The following is a 19,436-nucleotide window of genomic DNA, read 5'->3' as shown; positions in this document are numbered from 1 at the left end:
GGGGACGGGATTAGGGTCAACGGGAGCGGCTGTGGGATGGGGCCACAGGCTCCCGGCAGGACCTGGACTGGGAACCTGGGGCGAGTGACTGGGATGCTCCCTCCCTTCCTCCGAGCAGCAGCATCCCGCTGCCCCGGGGGCATAAACACCAGCTTCCTGCCCCTAATCAGCTCAAGGGGCTGGGGGGGCATAGGGGGGGGAGGAAAAAAAAATCTCTGGAAAGAAAAACTCATTTCCTGCAACAGAAGAAAAAGATAAAGTCTGGGCTCATTAAAGTGAACTTTACTGGGGAGAGACGGGAAAGAGCCAAACACAATGTCCTTGAAATTTCCTCCACGCGGCTCCGTCCACGAAAACAGGATAAAGCCGCTTCCGCTGTCTCTGCCGGAGCACGCCGAGGGAGCGGGGCCGGGGGTTCGGCTACAGGCTGTCGAGGTGGGAGCAGACCTGCTGGAAAACCTCCTCCACGGAGCCCTCGGCGTTGAGCTGGGTGCAGAGGGGTTAGCTGGGGGGGCTCAAACCAGGGGACAGCGCGACCGGAGCTCTTCCAGGGATGGATTTTGGCCGTGGGTGGAGAGATCGGGGCCGATTTAGGGCAAAGGGGTGTGGGGCCATCCTTGGAGGGGGTCTCCGTGTTGAGAACCACAGGGGTCAAGCCCATCCCAAACGAGCCAGGATCAAGTTTCTTCCCCTTCCCTCATCATCCCCATCCATCACTTCCCCTCCCCTGGGACCACACGCAGCCCGAGCCGTGGGGCTGGAGGGTGCTGGCATCAGCCACATCCCCGCTTACCTGGCGGACGATGCCTCTGCTCTTGTAGAAGGCGATGACGGGCTCGGTGGCCTTGTAGTAGGTCTCCAAACGCTTCTTGATGGTCTCCTCGTTGTCGTCCACCCGCCCGCTGGTCTCGCCTCGCTTCAGCAGGCGTTTCACCATCGTCTCCTTCCCCGCGTCCACGTAGAGCAGCAGTGTAGGGGGAGCGATCTGCGGGCAGAGGGGACACGGTTGTCACCACGCCGAGCCAGCACAGGGCTGGTTTGGTTTGGAGAGATGGGGTGGTGGTAAGCGTGGGGGTCACAGATGTCCCCATCCTGTGTCTCCCTCTGTGTGGGGCTGGGGACCACCAGACACCGTTCTGTGTCAGAGTTCCGTGTTCCGAGGGACACCGCAGCCAAGCCCTGGCTCTCTGCCATCGCACTGGCACCGTGGTCACCCTCTGTCAGCCTGAGGGCACCCTGGAGAGATGACACCCTCCCACTGCACCCTGGGCACAGGCTGTCCCCGAGGCAGGGGGACTTGCTGGCTGCGATGGTGCCCAGTTTAGACCCTGCTGGGACGGGATCTTCACTGGGATGGGGAGGCCGGGCTGCTGCCGGGTGGAACGCCTCTGCCTGGAGGGTGGGAAGCACGGCACAGCATGGCACAGCACAGCACGGCACGGCGCCAGCGCTCACCTTCTTCTCAAACTCCTCTCCCTGCTTCACCTCGCGGGGGTAGCCATCGATGAGGAAGCCCTTGGACACGTCCGCTTTGGCCACCATGGCGTCCCGCAGCATGTCCAGCACCGTGTCCTGGGGAGGGGAGGACAGAGCTGCCAGGACTGACATGGGACCATATGCCCCCCACCCAGCACCCCCAAACCCTGCTGCACCCCCAAATCCCCACTCACTCAAACCAGGACAAAAAAAGCCCCCTGGGGTGGCAGGGACAAGGTGTCCCCAGGCCACGTGCTGACCATTACCGTGGTATCTGGCATCCCCCCAGCCACCCCTGCCTGCACCCCTGCCTGCATGAACTCACCAGGGGCACCAGCTCGCCCTTCTCCATGATGGCCTGCAGCTTCTTGCCCCGCTCCGAGCCCGAGCTGACCTCCGCCCGCAGCAGGTCCCCCGTGGAGAGGTGGGTGTAGCCATACTTCTGCACAATTTTCTCACATTGTGTCCCTTTCCCCGAGCCTGGGCCACCTGCAAGTCATGCGAGGGCCACATGTGCCCCAAACCACGGGTAAGGAGCTGGAGGGGTGCACGGAAGCAGCAGCACAGACGCACAGGAGACCCTGGAGCCTGGTGAGACGGGGGTCGGTGTCCTGAAGCCCAACACGAGAGGGATGGGCAGAGCAGCTCCTGGGGTGGGCTGGGGGATGCCAAGTGCTTGGGGGTGTCATGGGCTGCTGGCAGTTGGCACGTGGGCACCACCACCCCAGGGCATCACCACCCCGATGGCACCCAGGACATCACTGTCCCACTGCCAACCAAGACACCACCACCACCCCGTCAGCACCCTGATGTCACTGTCCCAATAGCACCCAGGGTATCATGACCCCATCGTTACCCAGGATATTGCTGCCTGATGGCACCCAGGGCATCACCATCCCCCTGGCACCCAGGACATCACCCCCCAGGTGTCACATCACCCCAGACACTGTCACCCCATGCCCGGCCAGAGGTGCCCTCCTGGTCCCAGCACACCCCACCTCAAGGAGCTGGGCTGGAGCCATGGTCACCCCACAGTGCCTGGGGACAGCCAAGGTCCCTCAGCGCCCAGCCCCAGCTCCTCAGCCCTGGGCACTGGCTGCTCCCCGCAGCCCCCACCCCAGAGGTGCAGGGGTAAGGGCTGGGCTGTGGCCTTGACCCGACCAGCGACAGGACCCAGACACAGACTTACCCACCACGAATATGATTTTGTGGTGCTTGAGTTTTTCTGGAGGAAAGGAAGGAAAAAAAAATAATTATCAAAAGCCAGAAAGCCCATTGGGGAGTGAGGTGCTCCTGGAGGGTGCCAGATCCAGGGCAGGCATCCCCAGGGGTGGAGGGGACCGATCCCAGACTCCTGGGGGCGTAGAAGGTGGAGAGGGAAGCAGCCGCGTGTCCCCCTTGTCCTCGTCACCTGGGCAGGTCGGGACGGCCGGGCTGGACATTGCTGAGCACAAACACCCCACAGCGCCTCGGCCGTGGGGCTGGAATCCCACTGCCGCCTGGTGTCCCGGAGACGGTCACTGTCCACGGCTCCACCGCAGGCAGGGACTGGCCACATCCATCCCTGTGGCCAGCTTGTCACCCCGGCAGGCTAACGGGGGCTTGTGGCAGGCTTGGCTTGGCAGGGCCACCTCGAGCGCCTGGCGTGACCCCCGGCAGTCCCTGAACCCCAGCATCGGTCCCTGGGCCTGGTGGCTGATGTGCCGGTGGCACCAATTGCCCTGTCCCCTGCTCAGCACCCAGGCGCAGGGTCCTGTGTCACCTGCAGGATCTGGCCCAGCCACGGTGCGGGGCGATGCTGGGGTACGACACCATGGGGGGAGGCAGAGCTAAAAATAAAGCCGAGCTGCTCTGAGGCCGCTCTCCCATCTCCTGATTACAGCCGGGTGAAATTTCAACTCCTCCAGCACTCAGCGATCCCCAGGACTGGGGACGGAGCCAAATGGCTGGTGGGGACTGAGGGGACGTGGGGCACGTGGTGGGCTGCAGGGATGTGGGGGGCGGTCAGAGGGAAGGGATGGAAGGGGATGGAGGTCAGGGATGCACAGGGGACTGAGGGGATGGATGTAAGGGGGATGGGGGGGATGCGTGCAAGGAGGGCAGATGCAGAGAGGACGGAGGGGACAGATGCAGGGGGGACAGATACAAGGGGGACAAGGGGGATGGATGCAGGGAGGATTGAGGGAATGGATGTAAGGGGGACGCGTGCAAGGGGGATGGAGCACTCACCTGCCGACATGCTGCCGCGGTCCAGGCACAGGAGCACTTCAGGCTGCGAGAAAAGAGCAGGATGAGTAACTCAGCACAGCTGGGACACACGGGTCCCCAGGGCTGGGGTCCAGGCTGACAACAGTTCTCCCTCCCCTGCCATGCGGGTGCCCAGTGCCATGGCCAAGCTGAGGGTTGGGCCTTGAGGGCTCCAGCTTGGCCCTAAAATAGGGAGCTCAGGGCTTCTGCTCCCACGGCCATCACCTACCTGGCTCCCGGCAGCCACCCGCCCCATCCGGCTGCGGCAAGGGCTTCCCCATGCCGGGTGACGCGTGGTGACGTTACCAGCTTCCTCCCTTGCCCTGACCACATCCCCGTGCCCCAGGTGCCGCCTGGCAGCCGGAAACCGGCTTGGGTTTACCGGAGTCACCAGGACACCCAGTGATGGAGGCAGCATCCCTCCAGCTCCCCCCAGGCTGATTTTTTGGGGGGTGCCCTAAGGGGGGGCCCTTGCAGCACCCCAACTGCACTCCCATCATCTCAGGGCAGGGTTTGGCCACCCTGCCTGCCCGCACCCAGCCCCACGGCACCCAACCTGCTTGGTTACACCACGTCAGCCCAAACTGGCCGGACGGGGTGCTGGGGATGGGACATCTCGGGGCCAAACAAGCCCGTGGCTGCTGACGAGGTCGTGTTACAGCTGGGAAAGGGCAGAGGCTAAGAATGGCCGGGCTGAAACCGGCACCGGGTCACGTCCCACCTGCGCTGGGGGGCCGAAGCCTGGGATGGCCCCCATGGGGTCTGTGTGGGGCTGGGAGGGTGCAGAGCCTGTGGGGTCTCTAATTGTGGGGGGTACTGAGCTCCAGGACCACTGGCACCGACCTCGGGTGGGCCATGGCGGGCTGGGGGCAGCTCTGGCCCTTGGTGCGGGCTCAGGGCCTGATCCAGCACAGCGCTGGGCCCGTGGGTGCAGCGCGAGGGGGATGTGGAGGAGCCTGGTCCGAGGAGATGGGGAGGGGGTGCTGTGTGGGGAGCCCAGTGGGTCGGGGCTGGGGAGGGGGCTGGGTGGGAGGTGCAGTGTGGCCCGGGACAACCCAGAGCACCCTGGGGTGCTCCCACCAATCTCACCCCACTCTCAGCTCCAACCCACCCGGCCCCCACCCCATCCCGTCAGCATCCAGCTGCCCCCCCGGGACCCCAGGCCTGGGCCCGGGCTGCTCCAGCACCCCACAATCTCTCCAGCACCCCGCAATCCCTCCAGCACCCCCTGCAAGCCCCCAGCAAAGGCCTCAGCACCCATGCAACGGCTCCAGCACCCCTGCAAGCCCCCCAGCACCCACTCAAAGGCTCCAGCACCCCTGCTGCAAGCCCTCCAGTATCCCCTGCAATGGTTCTAGCACCCATGCAAGTGCCTCAGCACCGATGCCCCCAGCACCCACACAATGCCCCCAGCACCCCATGCAATGCCCCCCAGAACCCACACAATGCCTCCCAGCACCCCATGCAATGACTCCCAGCACCTCATGCAATGCCCCCAGCACCCACACAATGCCCCCAGCACCCCATGCAATGCCCCCAGCACCCCATGCAGTGCCCCCCAGAACCCACACAATGCCCCCAGCGCCCCATGCAATGCCCCCAGCACCCACACAATGCCCCCAGCACCCCATGCGATGCCCCCCCCCCCGCCGCCCCCCGTTCCCAGCCGGTGCTGCCAGCCCCCCCCGGGCAGCATCGGTGGGCACAGGCCCCCCCATCCCATGGCCCCCCCCCCCCCCACCCCGGTGCCGCAGTGACACACGTCACGGCCCCCCCCCCCACCCCCGAAGGCCGGAGCCCCGGGCCTCCCCCGGGGCGGGGTGGGGGGCTGTGGGGGTCACACTGACCTCTGGGCCGGGCCGGGCAGGGGGCAGCTGCCTGCGGTCCTGCCCGCGCTGGTACCGCTATATATAGAGCGCTGCGCCGCGGTGCATGCCGGGAGCGGGGCCCTGCCGCCAGCGGGCAGGGGACGGGCAGGGGACGGGCAGCGCAATGGGGGGGGGGGGGGGGGCGAGCACCGCCCCCCGTAACATCGGCCCTTCCTGCGCCGGAGGGGGCTGGGGGAAGGGATGCGGTTAACCCCTGCATGGCCGAGGGGTGCGGACCCCCCATCCCAGCCCCCCGCCGGGGGCTGCGCTGCACCGCCCCCCCCTCGGGCCTCAGTTTCCCCATCAGCGAGGGGACCCCGCGGGGATTGGGGTCCCCGAGCCATCCCCGGGGCTCCCTGCGCCTCACCCTGTGCCTCCTCCGCAGCCCCTCGGGGGGGACAGCTGTCTCCATCCCGGGGTCCTCCCTGGCTGCCACCCCCACTCTGCCAACCCCGGGGAGGGGGAAAAGCCGCGGGGGGTGCAGTGGCCTCACCTTGCCTTCCTCCTCCTCCTCCTCCTCCCCTGCGGCTGCCGAGACCCTGTCCCAAGGCCCCGCAAACGGGCAGCTGGCCGGCGGTGACACGAGTTGGGGAGGTCTCAGCTGCCCCCCGCCCCAGGGCAGGCGCTGGGGATGGCTCAGGGCTGAGCTCAGCCGGCTGCTGGACACACCGGGCCCCTTCCCGCAGCCTCCCGAGCGCCCGGGGCCAGCACGGCTGCGGGCTGGGGGTCCCGAGCGGCAGCCGAGACCCCCTGCGATGGCCCAGCCCCAAAAACCCAGTGCGGAGCCAGGGCCCAAGGCAACAGACTGCAGCAATATTTATTCCTGTACAAACCATTACAAAATGTGGGTGTCCCGCAGCTTCCCCTGGTGCAGAGCCCCCCAAAGCCCCAGCAGCAACGGGGGCACTGAGGGAAACTGAGGCACAGAGCCCCCTGCCAGGGCTCAGCATCCAGACACACTGTATTTAGCTATTTTCCCCAAACCCACTACTCCGCTGCTGAGAAATAAATAATAAAATCCCCCCACCCCGGCTGCCGAGGGGCACTACCGGCCCCCCCGCTACGTGCCCACTTCTAAATATTTTATAAGCAGTTAATAAATGATGAGGACCAAGCCGGAGGCTGCTGCCGGCCCCTTTGTTATCACTAACGAGCAGCCCCCGCTCGCCCCTTCGGCCGGGAAACCCAAATACAAACCCTGGGACCAGAAGCAAGGAGGAAAAGACCAAAATACCCAAAAAGCTTCAAAAATCCCATCACTCAGTTAGAAAAGGTTTTGGCAGTGTGGGTGTGGGGCGCAGCAGTGCTGGGAGGGGCTGGGTGTTTTTGGGGTGCTGGGGCACCAAGGGTGGCAGTGTCACCCCCGTGGGGTCTCACCGAAAACTGTGGGGTTCTGCTGAGGGAAGGATGCCTGCGGACCAGCATCGGGGTGCTGGGGATGGCAGAGGTGGGGTGAGCCCCAAGAGGGGGGGTCGCCCAACTCAGGGGGTTGGGGGAAACAGTCTCTGCAGTGGCCCCAAAAATGATGCAACCCCAAACTGAGCCAAGGGGACCTGGCACCTCCCCGGTGCAGTCCTGGACCAGGATCGGGCAGGATCTCACCCCCACGCCTCCCGTCCATGGATGGTGGGGGGGGCACACCCCAAACACTGCACTTACCACCTGGCCCCCCCAAAACCCAGCTCAAAACCCAACACATCCCAGGTGCCACCGTGGACAACGGCAGTGGTCCTGTGGGAGGCAGCCAGTGGCACCCCGACGCCTGGGTCCCACTGCTCCCCGGGGGGCTGCAGGGGAACCCCCATCTGTCGCAGCTCCAGGGGTCTGCCTGGCTGGGGAGGGAGGGGGGGGCAGCCCCTAGGGCCAGGTGGGGTGGGAGAAGGTGATGTTGTAGAGGCTGGCCCAGCTGGCGAAGACCCGCTTCTCGGTGATGAAGCGGTGGTGGTTGCCCTTGCGGCTCCGCTCGTTGTGGATGTAGGTCGTGCACTCGTCGGGGCCCTTTGGCTCGTAGTAGTGGTAGGGCAGGCGGCGGGGTGGGGGCCGGCGGCTGCAGATGGGGGGGGAAGCGTGGGGTGAGCCCCATGGTAAGGCCAGGGGGGGCTTGGGGCGGGGGGAGTGTCTCCTTACCCGCAGTAGTTGGGTGGCACCATGCCGTAGACGTGGACGGCGTCGCACAGCTCCACCGCGATCACCATGGTGAACCAGCCGGTGCTGAGCCATGAGCGCGACTTCTCCCTGGGGAGGAGAAACGCAGTGGGGGGGAGGTGACCTGGATGATGGACCCCCCCCCTAGGGTCCCCAACCTGCCCCGGAAACCCCCAGCCTGGTGCTGCAGCCCACCCCCATGGAGCAAGCCCGAAGGGACCTGGAAAAAAGGGGGGCACGGTGCAGGAGGTGGCTCTGGGGTACCTGTCCTTCCCCGTCTCCCCCCGAAACAGGTCATCGAACTGCTTCATGCGGCCGGGGGAGACGACGTAGGCCGTCATGTTGGGGAAGGAGGCGCTGACACGCTGGATGATTTTCAGGAGGCTCTTCTGCATCTTGGCGGGCGGCCCCCAGAAGATGAAGATGGTCTCCGGGGTCTTGTTGACGAACTCCTGGGGCCGCTTGAGGACACGGTAGAGGCTGGAGTGGGCCACCACGCGGAAGCTGGTCTTATTGCCCACGTCGACCTCATAGCCGGTGGTGGGCGCGTCGTTCATGCGGATGGTGCACTCGGCCCCGTCGATGGCCGTGCCCAGGCGGGTGCCCAGGAGGTGGCTGGAGCTGGTGACGATGACGCACTGGTGGCAGCGGGCAGTCAGGGTCTGGGGACCACAAGCGCCGTGAGCAGGTGACTTTTGGTGTCACCATGACCCAGCAGGGAAGGATGGAGCTGGGACAGGGGACACGGCACCCCCACAATTTGGCTGGACGTCGGCGGAGGGCTGGATCCTGTGCCCACCTCTGAGGCTGGACCCCACCACTTAGCTCGTACCTTGTTCCCACAGACGGGCAGGTACCCGCTTTTCACCCCCCACTTCTTGAGGTCGGGGGGCCGGCGGGCTCTGCCCCGCAGGCGGCTGTAGGGGAAGACCTCGCTCCCGCTGCCGGAGCTGTAGATGATCAGCAACATGATCAGGGCAAAGAGGACCCCCAGGGCGGCGGCGCGCTGGCTCTGCGGGCGGGGGGAGAGCGTCAGCCGCTGCCCCCACCCCGCGGGCGTCAGCATCCGGCCCCGCTCCCGGCGGCATCTCCAGCGGGATGCCCGGTGTCCCCGGGAAGATGTCTGCTGTCCGCGGGGTGACACCCCGGCAACTCACCGTGCTGCCACTCATGTCTCTGTGCCGGCCTCAGCGCGCAGCGATCGCCGGCGTCCCGCGAGCACCTGCAAGGCCCGTGGTCACCCCCGGCACTGGCCCCTCACCACCGCGCTCGGGCTCCCGTCCCCAGGCTGCCGGGGACAGAGGATGAGCCACCAGGCAGCCCGGCTCGGCTGTACCGGAGCAGAGTCCCACGGGACGGGCGCCCAACCAGACCCCTGGGTCCCTCTTTCACGGGGAGGACAAAGCCCCGGCACCGGGAAGCGCCGTGGGCAGAGGCTGGGCAGGTTCTGCGGTGTGAAGGAGCCGAACTCAGCCACAGCTCGTGCCGGGGAGATCCCTGCGGCGGGCTGGGCTCCGGGAAGGGATTATCCCCCACCGGCGGGGCCAAAGCCGCTCAAACCCGCAGGGTCAGGGAGGGTAAACCTGCTGCTCGTGTGGTGAAATCCCATTAAAACAACTGGCTGGACTAGGGGGAGAGGAACTGAGACCTGCCCAACTCAGCTCATACATGGGCTCAAATCCAGCTGGAGCTGGCAGGGACCTCTCCAGCCCCCGGGCCCGAGGCCGTGGGGTGCACCCGGTGTGTTCACCCCTGGGGTACCTGCTCTAACCCCCACTCGCCCAGGCTCGCAGAAATGGACTGACCCAATTTAAAGTCCTCTCATTTGTGAGTCATGGCTGCGCCTGGAGTACTCGGAGCAATTAGAAATTAAAAAAAAATTCAAGCCTAATTGCCCTCGGGGGAACAGGGATGGAAAATTATGCAGCAGCCTGGGTTCAACCCTTGGGGGGACCCGGGACCTCCAAGGGGTCTCAGGGCCAGCGTCGATGCCCGGGAAGGTGCCAACCTGCCCAGGGAGCCCAGGCGATGGCCTGGCGTGTTGGTGCCAAGGGGCCCCCCCGTGCACAGCCTGGGGAGCAGCACCGGGACCCCCCGAGGAGCAGAGCCGGGACCCCCGCCCCTGCGGCTGCCCCCCGCCTCGCTCCTTCCCCAGCGCTGAGGCCGTGGGTGACCCCGTCGTGGGGACCCCGCGGGCCTTACCTGGGTGGGGGCTCTCATCTGCAGCGGGCGGCGAGCGGCGCGGGGGGGTCCCTCATCTCCTCCTCCGCCCTGTGCGCCCCGCGGGCTGTGGGGGGCTGCCAGGCCCCTCCGGCGAGCACGGCCATGGCGGAGCCCGGGGCGGGGGGGGTCACATCGCTGCTCTGCCGGGGAAGGGCTCATCCAAACCCGCCCCCCCCTCCCGGCACCCCCAGCCCCGGATGCAAACCCTCCTGCACCCCGGAAAGTGAAAACCCTCCCCCGGCCCCCCCGGAAAGCAAAACCTCCTCCGCTCCCAGATCCTCCCTCACCCTGGCACGCAGCTCCCGCGGTCCAGCCCCCCCCCCGCTCCCGGGGTGCAGCCCCGCACCCCCCGAAGCGCCAGCCCTCCCCGGGGCAGCCCCGCTATTGCCAGAACCGGCCGGGCCGGAGCCCGGCGGCGTCCAGGCGGGGGGGAACCGGCCCCCTCCCCGCGCTCCCCCCCTCCCCTCCGCCATAGCCACCGTGCACCGGAGCCGCGGGGCACCGTTCCGCTCCCCGCACCGCCTCACCGGGCCTGGAGGGGACGCGCCGGATCCGCCGCCCGCCCCGCCCCACCCCGCTCCGCCCCGCACTGCGCTGCGGTGCTGCCGCCGCCCGCACCGGGGCCGCCGCCGCCGCGCGCGCACGGAGCCCCGGGAGCCGCGCGCCGCCCGGGGCCGGGGAGCACCGCGGGGGTCCTAGCGCCGCCCGTCCGGGGCCGGGGAGCACCGCGGGGGTCCTAGCGCCGCCCGCCCGGGCCCGGGGAGCGCCGCGGGGGTCCTAGTGCCGCCCTCCCAAGGCCGGGCCCCGATGGGGCAGGTGACCCGTCCCGTCCCACCCCCGAGGGCACCGGTGCGGGCAGCGGAGGAGGAGGAGGGGGAGGGGTGGGGTGGGGTGTGGGGTGTGTGTACCGGCAGCGCTGCCCGCGAGGAGCAGCACGTGGTGCCTGACCCGCTGCCTGGCGCATTGTTGGGATGCCGCGGCCTCCCCCGCCCTGGCCGGGCCACCCAGGGCCCCTCTCTGGGGGATTTCGTGGGGCGAGCAGGGGACTCCACCGCTGCCCGGGACCTGCATCCTCGCTGCGGTGGCTGATGCCTGTCCAGAAGGATTTTTGGCTAGTGATGCCCTTTGCTGCACGGGGTCGTGGCAGCTGGAGCACCCAACAAAGAGCTCCACGGGCTCTTCTGTCTGCACTCGCCCGCGGGAAGCCGTCCTGACTCACTCCTCACTTGACCCCAGTCAGCTGAAACGGGAGCGAACGTGGCTCCCTCTGCCCCTCCTATTCGCCCCTGGACCCCCAGACCCACCCAAACACATGGCATCTGTGATGGCAGCTCCCTGCAGCAGGGCTCAGGGCTGCACACGTGCCCGTAGCGTGCCCCATCTCTCCAGGGACCCGGGAGCTGGCAGCCGGCAGCCCTGAGCCCTGTGGGGCTAAGGATCATCCCGGACCCAGCACAAAATCCACGCTGGGCCAGTGCCTGTTGTGTGGAGACGCAGCTGCTGGTTCTCAAATAATCTCAGCTTTTGGCACCCTCCTCCAGGCTCAGCTCTACCCCCTCGTCACCTCCCCGTCTTATTTATAGCCTGGCAGGGGAGCGGGATGCCAGCAGCCCTGCGACCAGCTGCCATCCCACGTCCCCACGTCCCGCAGCCGCAAGGGGCACAGCATGGGGCACCACTGAGTTAAAAATGCTTTTAATGGCCATGTTTGCTTTGGTCTGAATCCAAGGGCACTTGTGACAAGGCAACTCAGAGTCCCTGGGGCACACGTGGCCCCTGGGCTTCCTGGCTGGGGGCCCCAGGGGCAGCTGGAGCCACAGGGACCTGTGTGGGAGCAGCAGGATGGGGGGCCCAGCCCCAGCTCCCTGTGGCCCACATCCAGTGCTGGGTCTCAGGGACTGCGCTGAAGCTTCATCCCTGGGAGAGGCACTGGCTCGTGGCCCTGGCGGGGCCGAGCTCTCCCGCCCCGTGTCATGCTGGAGCCCAGCAACGTGAATGTTTAATCCTGCATTAAATATTCATCCCAGTAGAGCGGGTGGAAAACCTTTGTGGTCGCCCCTGGGTCCATCTGGGCAGGCGCTTGGAGCTGATGGGGCTCTGTGGGTCTAGCTCATGCTCCCAGTGCACTGACATGGGGGGTCCCAGCCCACCCACTGGCTTGGGGAACCAGCCCTGCTGCTGTGGAGATGGAGACTCCCCGCTCCGGCGCTTGGCAAAAGGCTTTCAACCGTGGCACTGTCAGAGCGGAGCCACGTCATTGCAGGATGAGAGCCACCCCGCTGTCAGGGTCCCCACCGCCTCGTCCCACGGCTGGCACCCTACCCGCCTGCCCAGGATGGGTGGGAGAAGATGATGTTCCTCTTCTTGGCCCAGCGGGAGAAGATGGCTTTCTCGGTGATGAAGCGGTGCCCGGCGCGGCGGGCTCGCTCGTGCATCAGGTACATCCTGCACTCGTCCAGCTGGCCCTTCTCGAAGTAGTGGTAGGGCACGCTCGAGTGGTTCTTCTCCCTGGCAGGAGGGGACCGGGTGAGCACAGGACATGGGGGGACACTGAACCACCCCATGCCCACCCCCGCCGCCCCCCACACACCTGCAGTAGCTGTCGCTGACCATGCCGAAGACGCAGATCTGCTCGCACAGCTCCATGGCCAGGATCATGGTGAACCAGCCCGTGCTCAGGAAGGAGCCAGATTTTATCCTGCAAAGCACCGCGGCTGCGCTGGAGCGGGTGGCACGGTGCTGCCGTCCCAGCCGGGCTATGGGTGCCTGACAAAGGGGGGTGGGTGCTACAGCGGGGGGACCCCACAGGGGCTCCTCGGGAGCTGGGGGTACCTGTTCTTCCCCGTCTCGTTCTGGAAGACGTCATCGCAATACGTCATCTTCTCCTCGGTCAGGGTGTAGATCTGCAGGCGGGGGTACATCTCCATCACTTTCAGCAGTGCCTGGTAGGTCGAGCCCACCTTCTCCCGGTTCATCTTCTTCGTTGGCCCCCAGATGATGTAGAGAGTCTCCTGGGACTGCTGGAAGAAGTAGGGCTGGTTCCTCAGCAGCAGCGGGACGCTGGTGTGTGACACCACCCGGACGGTGCTCCGTGCCCCCACATCCTCCTCGTAGCCCACAGTGGGGGCATGGTTCATGCGCAGGACGCACTCCAGCCCGTCGATGGCCCGTCCCAGGCGTGAGCCCAGCATCTGCCCCGAGCTGGAGACGACGGCGCAGCGGCGGCACAGCGCCCGCTCCAGCAGCTGTGGGGAGACGCACCGTCAGCCATCGGCTCCCCCTTCCCTCCCGCAGCAGCTGGACGCACCGCAGCCCCCTCCGCCCTTCCCTAAGGAAGGGGAAACTGAGGCACGGAAGGTTGAGCCGCCCCACCAGCCCCAGCGCTGCCCCATCCCCACGCACCTTCCCGTCGGGGACGCGGCTGTACCCTGGGAAGCTGAGGATGGTGGGTGCCCTGGGGCTCCGCTCCCCCGGGGCCCAGCAGCAGGGCCGCAGGCAGGCGTGGGAGCACAGCAGCACGTAGAGCGCGGTCACCGCCGCCACGCACACCAGCGTGAGGAACAGCCGCACCTGGAAGCACAGCGGGAAGGTCTCTCCAGGCCTGGCCACATGCACCAGCCCCACGTCGGATGCCAGCGGCCCCGCGGTGCCGTACGGCACGAGCAGCCCCTCGGAGGAGGGTGTTTGGGTGAGTGTTCGGAGGGTGTTCGGGGGGTGTTCGGAGGGTGTTCGGGGGGTGTTCGGGGGGTGTTCGGAGGGTGTTCGGGGGGTGTTCGGAGGGTGTTCTTGGGGTGTTTGGAGGGTGTTCGGGTGGGTGTTCGGAGGGTGTTCGGGGGGTGTTCGGGGGGTGTCTGGGCGCGTCGGCCGGGGCACAGCGAGGAGCCGCAGCGGGGAGCGCTGGGTGCCTGCGCCTCCCTCACTTCCTGCAGGCAGCTCACGGGGCCGGGGCTCCGCGCTGCCAGGCTCTGTCCTCCCCCCAGCACCGCTTTCGGGGCCAGTGGCCCCCCCCGATGCTGAAGGGGTCCCCCCAGCCTTTCACCCCCTGTCCCCGTGCCCCCCCCAGGGCCCCGCACCCTCCGTCCCAGCGGGTACTCACCAGCGTCTTCATCCTGGGGGGCTGGCGGGTCGCCCGGCGGGGTCTGGGGGTCACCCAGAGGGGGGGGGGGTCGCACCCTGCACGCAGAGGGGGCTCAGCCGTGGCACCGGTGAGTGGGGCGCAGGGGACACCCCGCCCCGTCCCCAGCACCCCGGTGCCCAGGATCCCCCACCCCCCATGCCCCGTGCCGGGACCCCCCCCGACTCTGGGACCTCCCCATGCCCTGGACCCCCGCCCCCCCCGTGCCCCCGTCCCGCCCCGGGGCCCCGCGCGTGCAGCTCCCCCCCCGCAGAGCGGCGTCCCCCGGTACCCGGTACCGGCCCCACTCACCGCGCCGGGAGCCCCCGCGGCACCGCCGCTCCCCGGCCCCCAGGGCCGCCGCCGGTTCCCGCATCCCGGCCGGGCGGCACCAGGCTGGGGCTGCCGGGGCCGCGGCGGGGCGGAGCCGGGCGCGACCGGGACCGGGACCGCCCCCGCAGCCCAGCACCGCCCGCCCCTGGTTGAGCTCCGGGACCGGCCCTGGTCCCCATCCCCTGTGTCCCGGGACCAGCCGGCCCGGTTACCGAGCCCAGCACCCACCCGTGTGCCCCGGAGCGACCCTAGCACCCCTTTTCCCACCTCCCTGGCTTCCCTCCAGCCTGGGGACGGGGGGGTTGTCGGTGTCCCCGCAGCCAACCCCCGTGTCCCAAACCCCCTTTCTCACCTCCGGGCACCGCTGGCTCCCAACCGGCCACGGGTGAGAACAGCCCAGGGCCCAAAATGCTCCAAAACGGCTCGGGAGTGGGGCCAGCGGGCCTCTCGGTACCCCGGTCCCCATCCGACAGCCCCGGGGGGGGGCACCCCTCACCCGCAGCCCCTCACGCCCCGGCCACGCTGCAGAGAGCACCAGTGAGAAATGTCTCCAGAGCGAGCTGCCGCCCGCCCAGGGAGGGGAACTGGACTTTATTTTCTCCCACAAAGAAATATGAGAAGTAACATTGAAACTGGTCCCAATCCTGTCCCCCCCCGCAGGCTTCGACCAGGGGAGGAGGTGACAGGGACACTGGCAGGGGCACAGGAAGCAGTGCCTGGGGGACACACCTGGAGTTGCTCAGAGCCGTGACCAAATTTTTCCCCCTTTTGTCTCAAACCCACTTTCCCGGGCTGGGCTGAGCCACATCCAGAGGCGAGGGACTGGGAAGGGGAGCGAGGGATTCCTCACTGGGAGAAGCAGCAGGAGCAAGACACGGGCAGGGGAAAATGTGGGGATGGAGGGCTCATGGACAGACAGCCTGCAGCCCCCACAAGAGCTGGGAACACCCCCCAGCCAGACCCCGGCCTCTGGGCCACCCGCTGGCTCCAGCCACGCAGCGGGTCAAACTGTGGCCACGTTCAGCCCAAGACCCGCAGCACCCGGGGGCCCCCCCCGAGCCACCAAGCATCACCTCCCCGTCAGCACGGAAGACGAGGGGACACGCTGCTGTCTGGTGGGGGAAGTTCACAGTACCCACAGGAAGGCTCAGAGCGCCCCAAATTTGCCCGGCTTTTGCTGGAGCTAGCCCAGGTGGGGTAAAGCAGCCCCCAAACACGGCAGGGCCACCACAAGGGTACACCCAGCCCCAGCCAGGTTCTCCCTGACACTTCCCTGTTTGTCCCCACAGGCAGGACAGGGCCCTTGGCAGCACCTTCCCCAGCACGCTGTGGGGCACTGCCAGCAGAGACACCCCGCCAGGCCTGCAGCACACCCTCGGCGCAGGCAGAGGACAGGGACCGAGACCTTGCGGAACCTTTATTGAGGGTGATCCTGCTTGTGGTCTGGGGGAGCTGCCAGGAGAGGAAACCCCACGGGGGGAAGGACAGGGTGCCACCATGCCTGCTTGCTCAGCCCCAGTCCAGATGGCACCCAGAGGCTTGCCCGGGGCAGGAACCCAGCCAGCAGCTGGCACAGGAACCGCACGTGGGGGGCCGACGGCTTCCTTGTCACCTTGGCACCCCCGCAGCCGGGTGACTGCAGGAGGGGACACAGAGGGCAGCAGTGGCACTGTCCCTGCATCCTCTGCACGCCCGGCCTCACCGGGGTCCCTCCTCAGAGAGACAAGAGCCCACCAGCACCCTGACTAGCCCTTCCAGCAGGCAAATGGAGAACGCCAGCCTGCCTTTTCCCAGCCCAAAGTCTCACTTCTGTCCTCCGAAACTCGGATCCAATTAAAAACGCGCCCACAAACCATATGTAAACATTTAAAAAAATGTATAAGGAACAAACTACTGGTCACAAGAGCAGAGGGGGAGGAATACCCAGAGGCTGAGCAGTGGGCAGGGGTCAGGGCTCGACTCGCACTCGGGTGGTTACAGCTGCTGGACCCCGACAGCTCCTCTAGCCAGCACGGGCACAGGCAGCCCCAGCTGGGGAGCAGGTCTCTCGCAGCCGGGGCTCTGGTCCCTCTCTTGATGAGCCCCGGAGGTCAGTTTTGCTTCCCTTTGGTCAGTTAAGTTGTAAACTACAGAAGGCTTCGTCTCTGCAGGAAGGAAGGTGGGAGAGCGCAGCCAGCTCGGCGCTGAGCGCTCCGGAGGAGGCGTCCGCCCAGTGCTGCAGGTAAAGTCTTTTCCTGGCCACACCGCCGCAGCGTGGGCACCTTCTCATCTCTCTCAGCTGGGCCTTCAGTCGGATTTCTTGGCAGGCTTCCTGCTCTTCCACATCACGACCATTATAAAAACGCCTACCATGAGAGAGAGAAGAGATTCAGCCAGAAAACTTCCAATTATGGGCCCTTTTAAAGCACATTGTAGGGAGAAACAGAACCTCAGCAGAGCGATCAAGGAACAATTAAGCTGTCCAGAGCCTCAAACAGCCAAAGTTACACACAAACACATGCCCCGAGAGCCTGTGCCAGGTGAAGGTGCAGCAGTAGCCACAGAGAGTGTGTCACAGACGTCACGCATTAGCTAACCCCCTAGCAACCCTGTTCTCTCTTCCTAATTTAGAAGCTTCTAATTAGAACCACAGAAACAACACTCACCTATAAATAGGACCAGCAGCAGCCCGGCGACCACAGGGATGATAACGGCGTACTCCCTCGGCAAGAAGTACCGGTGGATCCCATGGTTGCTGTCGATGAAGGGCTGCAGGAGACAGAGCGGGGTGTCAGCAGGTGGGGACAACACCAGGGCAAGTCCCTGACACCTGCAGCCTCATGGTTTCAAAAGCAGGACAGAAATATCAGGCCTGAGGAGCAGCTAAAAAAAAAAAAGGGTGCCCAGACCTGCACGTGGCTCAGCCCACAGCTGCAGGGACGTGACAGTGGGTGGGCAGTGAAGGTGTCAGTGGGCAGCAGATAACGAGGGGCAGCTACACAAAGCCGGCACAGGGGTCCCACAGCCCCGGGGTCTCAGGGTGGGCACAGCTGCTGGCCTGCTTGGTGCGGTGTACAGCAAATCCCCCGACTCTCTGCCCCGCAGAAGGGAGCAGCTGAAAACGGCTCTGCTCAATGGCGATCCCGCCAGGATCCCCTCTGCGGAGGCTAGTGGAAAGCTTTGGACACTAGAGAGCAGTGTAAGGATTCCTACACAGCAGCGAGCACACCTCTGCACTCCTGTACCGGGCAGCAGAGTAAGCATACACAAGAGGGGAATTCAAAACTCTTAGAGGTCAGAGGGGAAGCTGCCAGGAGTTCAGACATCAACCCAGGGCTACACCAGGCCTCTCGTACCTGGAAAGCTCACAAGGAGACATTTCCTTCCAGGAAGAAAATGACTCATGATCCCACCTGATTCGTCCCTAGACATGGGCAAACTACCAGGCTCACAATCCCTTCTCCAGAGATCTGCATTCCCTAACTCTTCTCCTCCCTACCAGGCCCCAGATTTGGCAAGTCATCTCTTTTTATGTTTTCCTCCATGATCCCCCACCCGAACCAGGAATCTGGAGGACTGAAAACACGAACACCAACGACAACACCTCCAGAGGGGTCAGGCTTCAGCTCTCGCAAGCCTCGGATCTTACACCGGCCGTGTCAGCACGCCTTCGAGCAGCAGGGCAGGCGGCACGGTCAGAGCTTGGTATCACAGGCAAGGGCTGTGCCAGCAGAGGAAGCTCTGCCTTTAAATTTTTAACCAGGGATCTGGCAAGGCAGAGTCCTTCAGGCACACAGACACATCAGCACCTAACAAAGCCCAGGCAAACACCTGGGTGTGAAGTGACTGGGATTATAATGGCCAGAGGAGACCCGTACCAGTATGATGATCCAGAGGGTGTAGTAAACAAAGAGGACGAGGCTGAAGGCAACCAGGCCGAATCCAACCACCTGGTCTGTTGCTGTGGCCTGCAAAGGGAGAGAGTCAGAGCGGGATCTGCTCGCTGCAGGGTCTGCGCAGGAATGGGAACCTGCTGTTAGTTCAGCCCCAGGTTACATGAACGCGCCGCTGCGGGTCTGAAACACGCAGGGAAGGGGAGAGGCTCTGCAACAGAAATAACGCACCGCGAGGGCAGCGGAGAGAACGGCCCGGTCCTGCGGCTGGGGGCGCTCCCGGAGCTCCCGCCCGGCCGCGCCAGTTCGCGCTCCCACAGCTCTGGCCCAGTCCTCCCAAGTAGCGACCCCCGCCGGCACCGGCGCTGCCCCGGAAAGGCCCCAGGAGGCGGCCGGGGCCCAGCGTCCCCCCGGGGCGGGCAGCCAGGAGGCCCCGCGCTGGGTCCCGGCCGCGATTCGGCTCAAGCCCCCCACGTTAACGGGCCAAGCAGGGACACGCCGCGAGTCGCCGCCTCCGGAGGAGCCCACGGGCCGCCGGGCCGGGGCCGGGGCCGGGGCCGGGGCCGGGGCCGGGGCCGCCCCCCTCCCCCTCACGGCGTCCCGGGGCGGGGGCGCAGCTGACCCCACTCACCATGGCGACCGCCAGCCCCGGGCTCCCCCGCTCCCCGCCAGCCCCGCCCTTCCGGGAGCGGCCACCAATCAGCGCGCTGTGAGCCAGCCTCGCCCTCCCCCCGGCCGGACACGGCCAATCAGCGGAGGCATCTTGAGGCCCGCGGCATTGTGGGAAGGGCGGGCGGGGCTCGCCCGGATCATGACGGGAGGTGCAGTCCCGGGCCGCGCTGCCTCGGCCGCCGCTCCGGGCCGGGCCCAGAGCCGGGAAAGCGGCCGGCGGGCGCAGAGAAGGGGCCGGGCGGCCGCTGCAGGCCCCAGGCCCCACGTTAGCCCCCCCCCGGGGCAGGGCGAGCCGGGGTCTCCACAGCTGGGGTCCTGCCCAAGGGAGAGGCGAGGCGGTTTGTGAAATAAATGAAATTCCCTGAAATTCCACTTTGCGTCAGCGCTGTTCAGAGATCTGTGTTAAAGAGCCCTTGGGTGCCTAAGCCCGGGCACGGATGGGAACACCTAAGATCCATTTTTACAGCTGGAAGCAAGCTCGTCCTG

The 19,436-nt window shown here is 66.3% G+C and overlaps 4 protein-coding genes across 9 annotated transcripts; all 4 read right to left on the bottom strand.

Moving 5' to 3' along the window:
* Positions 1-266: 266 nt before the first annotated feature.
* Positions 267-5,640, bottom strand: AK1 (adenylate kinase 1). The gene is made up of 7 exons (XM_074891424.1): positions 5,571-5,640; positions 3,706-3,748; positions 2,666-2,701; positions 1,802-1,965; positions 1,456-1,572; positions 794-985; positions 267-486 (listed from the first exon to the last, which is right to left on the bottom strand). Exons 2-7 carry the CDS (start codon positions 3,713-3,715, stop codon positions 421-423), a joined length of 585 nt encoding a protein of 194 aa, XP_074747525.1. The 5' UTR covers positions 3,716-3,748; positions 5,571-5,640; the 3' UTR covers positions 267-420.
* Positions 5,641-7,177: 1,537 nt separating this feature from the next.
* ST6GALNAC6 (ST6 N-acetylgalactosaminide alpha-2,6-sialyltransferase 6) lies at positions 7,178-10,643 on the bottom strand. Of its 5 annotated transcripts, none has more exons than XM_074891298.1 (7): positions 10,487-10,643; positions 9,939-10,099; positions 8,894-9,024; positions 8,569-8,748; positions 8,001-8,398; positions 7,719-7,826; positions 7,178-7,638 (listed from the first exon to the last, which is right to left on the bottom strand). In XM_074891298.1, the coding sequence occupies exons 3-7, from the start codon at positions 8,906-8,908 to the stop codon at positions 7,449-7,451; spliced, it is 891 nt and encodes a 296-aa protein (XP_074747399.1). In that variant the 5' UTR covers positions 8,909-9,024; positions 9,939-10,099; positions 10,487-10,643; the 3' UTR covers positions 7,178-7,448. The 5 variants fall into 5 exon arrangements, with proteins under 5 accessions (XP_074747399.1, XP_074747394.1, XP_074747396.1 ...); XM_074891293.1 differs by having other exon boundaries at positions 8,894-8,958; XM_074891295.1 differs by having other exon boundaries at positions 8,894-8,958; positions 9,939-10,094; positions 10,487-10,625.
* Positions 10,644-11,638: 995 nt separating this feature from the next.
* ST6GALNAC4 (ST6 N-acetylgalactosaminide alpha-2,6-sialyltransferase 4) lies at positions 11,639-14,498 on the bottom strand. 2 transcript variants are annotated; one of them, XM_074890997.1, is made up of 7 exons: positions 14,386-14,498; positions 14,056-14,132; positions 13,362-13,529; positions 12,792-13,204; positions 12,550-12,657; positions 12,282-12,467; positions 11,639-12,194 (listed from the first exon to the last, which is right to left on the bottom strand). In XM_074890997.1, the coding sequence occupies exons 1-7, from the start codon at positions 14,447-14,449 to the stop codon at positions 12,065-12,067; spliced, it is 1,146 nt and encodes a 381-aa protein (XP_074747098.1). In that variant the 5' UTR covers positions 14,450-14,498; the 3' UTR covers positions 11,639-12,064. The 2 variants fall into 2 exon arrangements, with proteins under 2 accessions (XP_074747098.1, XP_074747099.1); XM_074890998.1 differs by having other exon boundaries at positions 14,056-14,098; positions 14,386-14,435.
* A 1,767-nt stretch (positions 14,499-16,265) lies between these two features.
* DPM2 (dolichyl-phosphate mannosyltransferase subunit 2, regulatory) lies at positions 16,266-18,961 on the bottom strand. The gene is made up of 4 exons (XM_074890851.1): positions 18,910-18,961; positions 18,264-18,353; positions 17,052-17,154; positions 16,266-16,751 (listed from the first exon to the last, which is right to left on the bottom strand). The coding sequence occupies exons 1-4, from the start codon at positions 18,910-18,912 to the stop codon at positions 16,693-16,695; spliced, it is 255 nt and encodes an 84-aa protein (XP_074746952.1). The 5' UTR covers positions 18,913-18,961; the 3' UTR covers positions 16,266-16,692.
* Between the last annotated feature and the right edge of the window lie 475 nt (positions 18,962-19,436).

Source organism: Strix uralensis, chromosome 21 (assembly GCF_047716275.1).
Source record: "Strix uralensis isolate ZFMK-TIS-50842 chromosome 21, bStrUra1, whole genome shotgun sequence".
Lineage (NCBI taxonomy): Eukaryota > Metazoa > Chordata > Aves > Strigiformes > Strigidae > Strix > Strix uralensis.
The sequence above is the reverse complement of the archived record's forward strand: the minus strand, read 5'-3'. Positions and strand labels throughout refer to the sequence as shown.